Raw genomic sequence first — 12,724 nt, forward strand, 5'->3', positions numbered from 1 at the left:
GAAGGCTGAGAGCAGTGTAAATCATTGATGTTGTTCTGCATGTGTAATTCATTTAGACAGTAATGGCTTTCATGTATTGCATGGAGAGTATCCTGTATGGATGTACTTGCTTAATAGACTGTAATATAATATGAAATGTATGGGGTAATGAAGGGACCCTCGGACTCAGTTGGTCCCCCAGTGTTGACTCCATGGCCTTTTTTTAATTATTAGAAATGTATTATTTATAGAGTGTATGTCATTAGCATGAGTGCATTAACTTTTCTGGGGGCTCCAGGGCAAAAATTTGGAACTACATTTAGACACTCTACAGCAGGAATACTCAGCGTGCTTTGCTTAGAGGCCACATTTGCAAAATGAAAGAAGGCCAGGGGCCAGTCGCAGCAGCTCCATACATGTTTCCAGAATTTAAAGACATTTCTTGGAAATAACTTGGGGACCTTTGTAGGACTTTGGGACATTTCTCGGATTTAGGCTATTTCTAGGACTTTAGGACATTTCTCGGATGTTAAGATGTTTCTCTGATTTCAGGACTTTTTTTTTATTTTAAGAAGTTTATAGGATTTTAGGATATTTCTAGGGTTTCTGTACATTCCGAGGATTTTAGAATTTTTCTCGGATTTCACGACATTGCTAGGATTTCAGGACATTTGAGGCTTAACTCCTTATCTTTTGGATGTGCGAGGGATCCTCAACTCGCCCCTTTTTTAAAAATAAATAAGCTCTATTTTAATGCTGTTTATGCACTCTGGCACCTTATTTAGGCTATATAAAAGCACAAAAATAATTACCAGTGTAAATTAATTTATTTTTATTGTGAATTAGAAATTGTTTGAGGGTCAGGGGCACCCTATCAGGGGCCATATTTGGCAGGTAAATTATGTATCAGCTATTAACAGGGCCTTACAAGCTAAGGCCACACAATTAAGTAATACTGCAGCTCCCAGACTATATTGTAGCCTACATAAGTGGAAGGAATTTTGCAAACAATTAAATTATCAAAATGCAATTCACACCCAAGTGAGTGTGGGGCTTTTAGGCCCCCTGGGGCTCTATGCTCATGAAGCTGCAAACACACTCCTCTGCACCTGCCACTTCCCAACCTGGAGGAATCGCGGTCACCAGGAAAGGCTCGGAAAAAGCCGAGTAGAGCCGAACGCAGAACGAACCCCCTCCCTCTCCAATCCTCCTCTCTCAGTCGTGGTGCAAGCAGCCATGTTGCCGCGAGCTTGTTCCGGTATCAGGGCAGGATCGTGCGCATAGACTGCAATCGGGCGCAGCTCCTCGCCTCTCTCCCCCTGTCGCCCGAGACACGCACCGCCTAACGAGAAAACCCCAGTTAAGCGATAATGGATTTTACAACTTGATGATTCCTCCTTCACTCGGCTGGTGTCGGGAATAAAAGCAGTCGGTGTACCGACAGGACGGACTGGTATATCGCCACACTGCAGTGCAGCACTGTTGAACGACCTTATTCCAATCACGCAACACAAGGAAGAGCGCCGGTGATTTCCGTGGATTTTGAGTTTTGTGGGTTGCTCTGTGGCAGTCACCGCCGCTGCGGCCGCAGGAGGATAAGCTAACGAGCTAGCTTTGCCTCCAAAGAAACACTGAATTAACGTTAGCTAGCTACATGGGCTAATATTGACCAGCCAGTTAGCTAGCGCAACAGATTAATTCGTGTTTCTCGTCTGCCATGTGACCATTTTACATGGTGCTGCTTTTATTTTTTGGATACCCTACCTTGGATATCTCGCTGGGAACATTTTCAATTGTTTTCTACGAGTTCGGAAGGTCGAGACCTCGCCGGGAATAACTTTGGCCTGAAAGTTTGCAGACCTCGGACCTGGTTTCCAACCTGAAAGGAAACATCTCTGCCACAAAGGGAGAAAAACAGGCGTCGACACTGCGTTATGAAAACGACGCTGGAGAAACATTTGTTGTAAATTTCGGCGACAGTCGGGGCTTCCTCAGACGTTAGTTAGCAACCGTACAGGTTAGCATGCTAGCCACCTAGTTGAACCTTGTCTTGTTCGATACAACCATTGCCCCAACTTTTCCTCAAGCTAGCGCAAATAGCTAGCTGGCCAGAACGTCAGAGCATCAGGTTGGTAGCTAGCTCACTGGTCACCGTCGACATTGATACATGTTAATCGAAAGTGAGTGTTTTCACACCAAGACCGAAGCTAAAGAGGACATTTTGCCTTTTCCCGTTTTCTGCTTGTTGACAAACATGGGACGTGCGGTTGCTGCTAGCTAGTTTCTAGCTAGCTGGCTAACTCGGCTAGCCGCTGATGTGGGATTCAACTTGTTGATTCACGGGCTATCTGTCGTGCTGCTAGCTGGCTAGCGCTGGACATCTGTTGGAAATTTTCGTCTGCCATCAGCTATACACATTTTAAATGCACAATAGACACTGAAAAATCGTTTTTGTTTCACTGTTCCTTTCCCCTTTTTTGCAACTTCAAGTCTTTCAAAAATGTCAACAAGGCCCCCACTGGTGCAAGTCATTGAAAACTCGACCGGGCAGGTAAGGATCTAAGATATTTCTTCAAATTAATGATATGTTTATTTACCTATTTATGTCCTTTTAAATGAAATTCGTATCTGCTGTGAATCGAGGCCCTGTTTGGCCTTCTACAGTCTCTGCTTGTCTCTTTGCTTTTTCTCTGTCTCTGTTGTCTTTGCCACACAGCAGTGATTCACCAGCTTGCCTACGCACTCACACTGGATTTCCCACTCTTTGCAGAATAGAAGAATAAATTTAGGTCTCTGTTTAGTCTGTGTGTTAGGGCATGTCCTCCTGCTTGACTTTTCAGTACTTTGACCTGTTGAAATATAGACAACCCTGTCAGACAGCCCCACACGAATGCTATTGACAATACAGAAGCCAGGCACCCACAAATCAGCCCTGTGCATTATTATTTTAAACATAGTCCATGTGTGACACGTGTTCTTTATGTACTGTTGGCCACTGGAAACACTGCTAATCCATTGTAGAGTGTCATAACAATGAAGTGAAATTCAAATCAAGAAATTCTCTTTTCCTAGAAATTCTCTTTTCCTAAGACAGAAGAAGGTTGACTTTTGTTGGAGGCTTGCTGTCTTATGTTGGTTTCTTTAAATATACAATATTGATTTTGACTTCTCAAGTGCAAGCATGGCCTTTTCATCTCCTCCAGTGATGGTCTTTTGGGAGAAAAAGTTGCATTGTGTTTGTGCAGGACAAACTTGTCAGGGGAATCCAAGTTCACGCTGGTTTTTATTGCAAGAAAAAAACAAAACAGTGGTGGCTGTGAGATTAAAAACAAATGTCTTTGTAAGTTTTTTGTGCAACTGCAGACTATACAGAAACAAGACATTGATCATTGATTGATTAAAAAGTTGTATGTCAAGGGCTCCAGAACAGATGTAGATTTCTATAGAGAGGCGTTAAACTTGGCTTCCAGATGTTAAGTTTTAATTATTATCTCTGCTGTGCAGGTACAGAGGGTGATTGAAGGTACTCACAAACATTATATCCTCTTCTGACCTAAATCTACTGACCCGCATCTAAAGGCCAGAGGATTTCTAAACACATTATAAACTCCATTCCATTAGTACACCTATCACAATTTCAAAGGATTTCAAAGCCTGGAGATTCAAAAAGTAAGCATATTTCCATTCAGTTGAGTAGAGAAACTATTTGGTATTGTGCTTAAAAGTTTTAAAGACAAAGAAACCCCTCCTGTGCTCTATAAATCATTATTCAAAGGCTGGGACAAAGCCCTTGCTTCCAAGACAGCATCTGTCTTAATCTTGTTGACAGTTTTATCTGCAGTTTCATTGTCATAATGAAAAACCTGCACACGCTCACATGAAAATCATTATAGTTTCTGATACAGACCATGACTTGCATTACTTGGACAGCTGTTGACGAGCATCATGTGATGAAAAAATCTTTTGTGAGCGCTGGATGGAAACATTTGTGTGTCTGCATGTTGACAGGGGATGATGTCAATATGTGTGTGAAGCTAAAGCCATTTCTATATTTGTGTTGCTTGAGTATCTATAGGTCTGTGAACGTAGCCACGGTGAGGGTTTAGTGTGGTGTATTGTTTTAGCAGTTGGTCTGTAGCTTTGTTGAGTGTAGCAACATAAATAGAACAAATTTACACACATAAATAACATTTTTGTTAAAAAATGTTTATGAAACTGTCAGTGGCCATTAACTCTTTGAAACCTGGGCAAATTGGCTTGTTTTGTTGAAAAACACAGGAGGAAGGCAATGAGCAAGGAAAGAAGAAACTGCCAAGAAATTAGTAAGAACTACAAGAAAATGAAATTATGTTAAAACAAATAACCCAATAAACCCAAGAAAGTTTTAAAAAGTGCTTAAAAAATCTAATAATTCTGTGACACAACTTTAAAGTTGTAATTCTGATGATTATAGTTTTCCCTAGCTTTTTTCTTTTTTTCTATAAATATTTTACCCTTGCTTCTTTTATTTTCATTTTTTAATACTTTTCTAAATCTAGTAATTTCTTGCAATTTGTGGAACATTTCTCAGTTGCTCATTGATTTCCCACCATGTTTTTTTTTTTTTTAAGAAATTGCACCAATGTGCTCAGGGTTCAAAGGTTTAAATACTTGTGAAAGGCGTCTTTAAGTAGAACAAGAAAGTAATGTCACTCCAGGTTTCAAAGGATTTAAGAAATATAATATCATAAACTGGGGGAGCGTTTTTAAAATTGTATTTATTTTCAGTTTGTCCCAAGAGCTGCAGCCTTTGTCAGTTTTTTTCCTGAAATATTAAAAGTCCAACCCAGGTGTGTAAACTGCAGCTGCACAGCTGTCCAGACAGCAGACCTGCTTCTCAACCAATAGGAAAACCTTTTGGCATTCTAGGGGTCAAAGATTTTGTCTGTCTTTGCTCCTTGTACAAGTAAAATGCTGACAGAAGTGGTCTTTTGATACTATGATCTCTTAGCGTGTGTCATGTGTGCGCTGGGCTGTCTCACACAGTGGATTACTGCGTCCATTATGGTACACAGGACAGCAGATTGACAGTTAGACTGCCTTGTAGGTAGGTAGGTAGATAGGCGTAGGCAAATAAATACGCACATATATTCTTAGATGGCTACACCCTTACCTGGAACAGAGGTCAGAAACAATACAGGTGGTTATATAAGTCTTTGACACACACACACACACACACACACAGAGGACCTTTCCATATCCAGCTTGAGGCTGATGTCATAGTTGAAGTTTGGTGTGTTTCGAACACATTGATAGAACACACACTTGTACCAACACGTGAGCATTAACCTTCGATATTGGCAAACTTCACTGCTGGATTCATGGGGAGGCAGATATACTACTGCTGTAATAACTTTTCACAGTTGTGCACTTTACCCCTTTAGTGACATACGTTTTCTTGAGCTGTGTTTAGACACCTTTCACAAGCATTTATACCTCTGACACCAGAGAAAATTGGTTTGATTTCTTTTAAAAACACAGGAAAAAGGCAACGAGCAACTTTGCAATAAATGTCCTGCAAATGGCAAAAAAAAAGTAGAAGGTGATTAGAAAATGACCTTAAAATTAGCTGGGGGTGATAAGATTTAGAAAAAAATAGGGAAAATATAAATGTTATCATTATGTATTTAAAATTAATTTACAGAAAAAAAACATTTTTGAAATTCTCTCTCTCACGTGCTCTCTCCTTTTAGCATTTTCTTAAGGTCTTTTTTGTTTCTTTTTCCTTTGTTGTGTATTTTCAGGTAATTTTCTTGTAACTTTTTTTCTAATTTCTTGCCAATTGTTTTTTTGGATTTTTCTTGCTAAGTTGCTCACTGCCTTCTCCCCATAGTTTTGAAATAAATCAAGTCCATTTGCTTAGGTTTCAAAGGGTTAAAGAGCATAAAACCAAAGTGCTGTACCTTGGTGATTAATAACTGTCGATCTGAACGTCCTGCTATGTCCTGTTTGTGTAGCCTTTAGCGACGCTCCTGCACCTACACAGCCTCCTGTGTTGTTTTGCTGGAGTGGTATTTTGAAAGCATTCTTATCCTACAGCACCTACTAATGATTTAGGGGTGTAAGAGAAAAAGTTAGGGGTCATGGCGAGTCCTTAACTGAGTTTGTAGGCAAAAGGTCACGGATGGATACTGTCACACAAACGCAGTCTGTTTTAAAGGCCATGTATAGAAAGCTGTTGGTGTCGGGTCTCAAGATACAGGACAAAATGGCACCGGACATGAAGACGGGTCAAGTGTTGACATCTCTGTCGCTGTTCCTGTCTGAGATGTATAGTTTGATCTGATTGGTCTGTGTGTCGCTAGGTAAAACAAATACTCTCTAAATATTCTCACCTTATGTCTGACAAAAAAAAAAAAAAGACTGCTCGCCTGTTTGAATAAGGTCTTTCTTTTAATATTTTGATGTGAAATTGGCCTAATGGTGATTTATGTGACTTGAATAGAAAGTGTTTTTTTTACAAATTGCAGACAAACGAAGGCAGATGGTTATAAAACTCTTTGGGGGGTTGTGTTGCAAAAGTTACAGACCTGGACCAACTACCATCTTATCATCATACACAGTTGCCGGGCACCTTTCATAAAAGAGCTTTTAACTGGAGTGAAGTGACTCGTGACATCTGTCTGACGGTGTGAAATGGCAGATATGTTGAGTAGCTTTGATCGGACGTGTTGCCACACAAGGTTTTGAGCTGGCTGTGAGTTTGAGGAACTTATTTGAATGTGACACTTGTTATCAGTGTGACACCAGTTAGACCTTGAATACCTGGAGTTTGTACTCAATAGAGTGATAGAGCAGATTTATTAGAAATACAGTAAAGTAGAATTTATCTTGTCACAGAAATGATTTGATCTTAAATTTGCAGTGAATTGGTGCAGAATTGGGCTCTGCATTGCTGTAGGTTTGTTCTCTTTGTCCACTTCCCCAGACATGATCAGTTGATTGTCTGATTTCCTGTTTTACAATGTTCCCTCTCTATTCATTGAGCCACATCTTCTGAAAAGACAGACTAATGCAGCCAGAAATACTGGTCTGCCTCTTCAATTGTTACTTCATCCTCCATTTCATTGTTTGGGTAGTTGCACACTAGCCGAGCAAGCTGGATACTCCCCATATAGAACCGTGATGGATTCGAACCATTAATTTGTCCCAGCACTATTTCCTCATTGTAGAAGTCATGTAGAGAAAACGATAAATTAACTCAACTACATTTACTTGATTGTAATGTTTACTCTGGCCATACCAAAGGGTTTATCTATACAGGATGCTCCATTCCAAAAGGTAATTAAACCAGGAACAAGGAAATAAAGTACAAACTACAAGATGGCCCATATGAAGGCATGAAAGGCCTGTTTTATCTGCCTGAGGTATACCAAACCTGAGTCCTCTAGTAAAGGCCTCACAGAAACTTAGAAAACACTAAGAAAGCTAGCTTTCATTTAGGTCACCTACCGGGATGCACACATTTTTTTAAACCAAATTAATGACTTCTGTCATGTGCGAACTTACGTCACTGAACATTGTCCTGTGTGTATGCTACTTTATCAAGCAGGAAAAGCAGGGATGGGATGTGTGGGATTCCTGTTGAAAGCAAGGACAGTTACATTTTTATTGTGGAGCTTGGTACCAGATGGAAACAAGGAGACTCATCTGATAGTCATTTCATATACAGGTGGCAGAAGTTCAGAGCAGAGGGCTCAATATTTAAATACTTAAAAGTAAAATACTGAAAAGGATAATATCATTCAAAGGAACTTGGTCTGTAACCGACCCAGAATTATGCCAGTCACATCAGATTTGGCTTTTCAATGCAAATATTGGACTATTGGTGTGGATTTTTTTTATTTAGAAATTTGAACAGGTAAACTGTCAAGCATTTGAGATTTTTCTACATATTATACTTTGCGTCCATCTGCGTGGTCGATAGGGCACCTACTCAATTTACGACACCAAAACAAATGAACATGGAGGTGGAGCGATACTGAATGTGGGGCTTCAGCACTATCGATGGATCGCAAATGTGCAACATTGTTTTCTTACACTAGATATAAACAAAAGCTATAGAGACTGTATCTTGTTAACTAAATTCATCACTTCCTCACCTTTTGCTGCGGCCTCTTGCTCCCGTCATACCACTGCAGCATGTTCGCAGCTACAAAGAGAAGCGTGAAAGTCAAGAGCACTCACTCCGCTGCAAAATCTGGGGACCAAAATGCCCTAGGAGTAAACTGCACAGAAAAAAAGACTGCTCAACTTGAAGCTATCTCAATCAGCTGAGGGTCTCTGACTGATGATTCGAGCCTTCGACTTTCATGCAGCAGCTCTTAAAGAAACGAAAGGCATGTTTACAATCAGAGTTTCTCACCAGAGCGCTATGTGTGTGTCCTACAGCTCTAACATTTGTGCTTGGTGTGTGTGGTTTTCCTTTCTTGTTGAATATTTGCAAAGATGAATTTTAAATTGTGTATTGTTTGCATCCATGTTTGCTTTTTAGCAGACTTCTACACAGATTAGGATCAAAGGAACTACAAAATAATGCTACCAAAGATATTGATTCATCAATACTTATCAATTTGCACCTTTTGAAACTATTTGAATCCTCATTTTCTGCAGTATTGATACGCTGATACCAGCTTTTTGTTAATATTTACTGCAGTCATTCTGTTGTTTTCTGCTACTAACCAAGAGAAGAGAAGAGAAGTTGTCATGTCATGTTATAGCTTAATGTATTTATCTTGTATTAACCTTTTTTCCTAAAATGTCACTTTATCCCCATTTTATCAACAGTGCTCTTGAATATTGATATTTTTCAAGATCTTGTATCAAAGTTAGAAATTCCAGCATTGTGACAACACTACTGTGAAATGTGTGTCTTGACAGCTAATGTTCATTCGATGTGTGATGATGAACACCAAAGAGCATCCCACTCGTAATAACAACTCCAGTGGTCAGAAAGTCTAGAAGGATACGCGTTGTAACGTTGAAACTCGACGTGGAAAGTAATGGCTGTGGTGAATATAGAATTGGCAACAAAAAAGCCACATTATTGAGTTACAAAGAAAGAAGAGAAATTGAACCACACAGAGAGAAGAAGTTGAGAAAAATTGTGATGAAACTGTGTGTGAAAGTGGCTGTTGAGCTGTAACTTCCTCCTGCTTGATGGAAGAGTTCTGGGACCAAACTATCACATTTTTTTTGCAGATTTTGTTCTCCGGTTTCCCTATTTTCGGAAGCCACAATTCCATTGTTGGTGTGGGAACATTTTTGGGGTGGTAACCATATATTTGTTCATAAAGTCCATGTCATTTTGTAAAAAAAAATCTTGTCATTCCTTGGCCTTCATTTCCATTCTGTTCCAGTTTGAACTTTTTCAACCTGCACCACGACTAAAACATTGATGGTTGCAGGTTCAAAATGCAGTCAAGCACCACAGCAACACAAGACAAAGCAAACACAGAATTGGAAATATGAGTGTAGCTAAACACAGTTAGATGTATTCCACCTGACACCTCAGGAGTGTGAAAGCCTGGTAGAGAATCTCCCAGCAAGCTGTTGAGCTGGAAATTCAATATAGATGAGAGAGAAACACTGAATATGTGAGATTATTGACAAAGGTATGCTTGTGAAGATGTGTTTTGATATTCCAGTGTTCACCTTTTTGCCTGTCCCTACTCATGCTCCTCTTGAGTGAGTCATCTTGTAAGCAATCTATAGCATTCACACACACACACACACACACACACACACACACACACACACACACACTCGTTGCTGTTACGCCCAGGAAACCATAAATTATGCCTCTTTCCTTACCAGACCAGTCACTAGGCAGATGAACAGAAAGACAAAGCTAGCCAGGGCCCTAGCAACAGAGAACCTGCCACACACACACACACACACACACACACACATACACACACACACACACTCCATCACATTCACATTTGTTCTTTCCGGCACAGACACAGCACATGCTCTCAGTCCCTCATTTTTTCCTGCATTTAAGGACACAGTTAGTTGTTAATTGGCTCGAAATCACGCTTTGATTTAATGAGTTTTGTTTGGCTTTTATACCTGGAGTTCCGGTCGACACTTAAATATAGGACAAGCAGGTGCTGCCTCGGTGTTTAACCAACAATGCAGCAAGGTTCAGTGCTTTGTGTGTGTGTGTGTTTTGTGCTGGATTGTCTGAGGTAGCAGGGTAAAACAGGCCTTTCCAGTTGAGCCGAGCGGAAGGTGTGGCAGCTAACTGTAGACCTGTGATCTGAACGGCTTGACGTCATGTAGGTGAAGGTGTGTGGATTTCTTTCTCACTCCGATGTAATTTCCTCTTTCTGTTTAGTCATCTGATATCAGTTTGGAATGAATACTTGGATTTTTCCCTGTGATAAAGTGTTCTGATGTCTGACCCCAAGCTGCAGGGTTTTGTTTTAGATGGTGGTCTTTTAATTGTCATATAGAGGAAGAAAAAGCGCTGGGCGACATGGCTTTGAAATAATATCACAATATTTTTAAGTGTCGACCGGAACTCCAGGTATAAAAGCCAAACAAAACTCATTAAATTTTGAAATCTCCTCTAAATTTTGAAATCTCCTCTAAACTAGGGTTCAACCGAAGTCGTTTTTTTTCGAGCATAGATACTGATTAATAGTACTTAATGAGACCTATAATTAATATTTATATATATATAACAGTTAAAATATTTCTGTCAATATTAGGAATTTGGAATACAACAAACTCAATCACAAAACTTTTTTAAAATTCCTTTAACAAAAGTTTTTCATGTTCAGCAAGTTCTCTCAACTTTTTTTTTTAATAGTCAGGTGAAAATTTAAATAAAAAATGAATTGATAAAAACAGCTCCCTGAGGTTTCAACAAAGTAAAAGTCTCTCCCATGTTGACACTGTCTTTGCGCTTTTTAATTAATTAAATTGATCAGAGAGCTTTAAAATAAAATGCTGATGCAGACTATCGGCAAAATGCCAGATATCTGCCTCAATAATCAGCCAGCTGATAATCTGTTGAGCCCTACTGTAAACTACTAAAATACAAAATTATTAAATGAACTACAGTTACAAAAATGTAGCTGTCATAAAAACAGTTACATAAACTACGGTTATAATAAAGTTTAACAAAGTTCTTTTATAATGTAAAACAAGTATGAAGTACAGTTACAGTAAAGTTAAGTGAAGTATTGCTTTAATAATATAAATGTATTATTGTTATCATTTAAATGCTTTAGTGGCCCAAACTGTTGTACAGCTTGATTCTGTGGCTTTAATCTGAGTCCTTTAACCACTCGTACCCTGCAGGATTAGCTGCATCCATTGGAGGGAACTTTCTGATCTCTGCTGAGTCACACTGATTCAGAAATCCGGTTAGTTGGGTTTCAAATCACGAAGTGGAAACCCAAATTAGGGGGGAATTCTGTTAAAAAAAAAAAAAAAAAAAAAAAGAAAAAGGGGGGCGGGGCACATTTCCAGGTCCAGATCTTGATGACCGAGGACAAATGGAATAAGGCTTTATTTTAAAAAAAAAAAATAAAGTGACTGTGACATGAGAGAGCAGTAGGGACAAAATGAGTTTGATTGCATTTTTTTTTATTGGCTGTGAGTGCGGCGGTGCTGTGTAGCTCACTGTTTTGAGCCAAACATTTGTCAGATGCCCTATTAATTCCCTTTGCTTGCTTTGACAGCACTGCAACAAACAAGGTGCACCTGATTCTTGAAGTTGAATTGAAGTGTTATCTATGCAGTAAGTGTTGTCACAATACTGAAATTCCTAACTTTGATACAATATCTTAAAGTATTTATTGTTACAGTTTTTGATACCACATGGAAAAAAGACATTTAGCGCAATTTGATTTTTTTATTTGAGATGTAACAAGACTACGTAGCAGAGAACAGCAGAATGACTGTAGTAAGCAATTGGAGTGAGAAAGTGCAGTTGGTATCTGTGTATCAAAAATGCAAGCGTTTTAAACGGTTTCAGATATTAAGAATCAATCGATAAATCAATATTTTTGACAGCTCTTCTCTAAGATACCTCCTCATTTAACTTCAAAACCTAAACAAGGTGGCAGCTGACTAGAGGGGGATCGTCAGGAAGCTGAAAGTTTCAGCGAAATGACCGTCGTTAATAACAACCCACCTGCTTTTACCTATATTGTATGTAATTTCCTGAAAATGTCACAATAGAAAATGTGGGTTTTCTGTTTAAAAACAGTGGTTTGTTTACAGGACCAAACAGAAGTGCATATTTAACAGTTTCGTTGTGAACAAAGAGCGTGGCTGGCTAACTGTTCGTTCACAGTGTTATGCTTACATATTCTCAGAGGGAATTATTTCCAGCAGACGTTATGACTGGATAGATTTGAATATAAAACGGGAATTACCAGATTACGGAAACTGTGCAGTAATAAGCAAAGTGCTGTGATCAGGCTAATTAGACCCTGTCTTTGATTAATGGAGCATACACCCAAAAGATATTACAGCCTTGCTACTTGAACCCAGTTACTTGATTAAGTCTGTCCTCAAAAACAAATTGGGCTTTGTAATCACATAAAACATCAAAACTTAATGAGTCTTTGCTTATAACAGTGGCACTTGTCTTGTGATTTTACTGTCGAATAAATGCTTTATGCCATTCATTTACTCTCCAAGCCACTATATCAGGTTCCCACATGAAATTGTGTAGCCGAGGTGA

General features: G+C 39.2%; 1 protein-coding gene across 9 annotated transcripts in view; it reads left to right on the forward strand.

The window, feature by feature from the left end:
- The first annotated feature begins 1,210 nt into the window (after positions 1 to 1,210).
- Positions 1,211 to 12,724, forward strand: part of mark2b (MAP/microtubule affinity-regulating kinase 2b) — a 63,964-nt gene continuing 52,450 nt past the window's right edge. For 8 of the 9 annotated variants that reach the window (XM_042511956.1, XM_042511960.1, XM_042511957.1 and 5 more), the window contains exon 1: positions 2,114 to 2,530. In XM_042511956.1, coding sequence (XP_042367890.1) covers positions 2,480 to 2,530 — 51 coding nt within the window. In that variant the 5' untranslated portion in view covers positions 2,114 to 2,479. The other variant, XM_042511954.1, reaches the window with a different exon arrangement.

This window comes from Plectropomus leopardus, chromosome 23 (genome assembly GCF_008729295.1).
Source record: "Plectropomus leopardus isolate mb chromosome 23, YSFRI_Pleo_2.0, whole genome shotgun sequence".
Classification (NCBI taxonomy): domain Eukaryota; kingdom Metazoa; phylum Chordata; class Actinopteri; order Perciformes; family Serranidae; genus Plectropomus; species Plectropomus leopardus.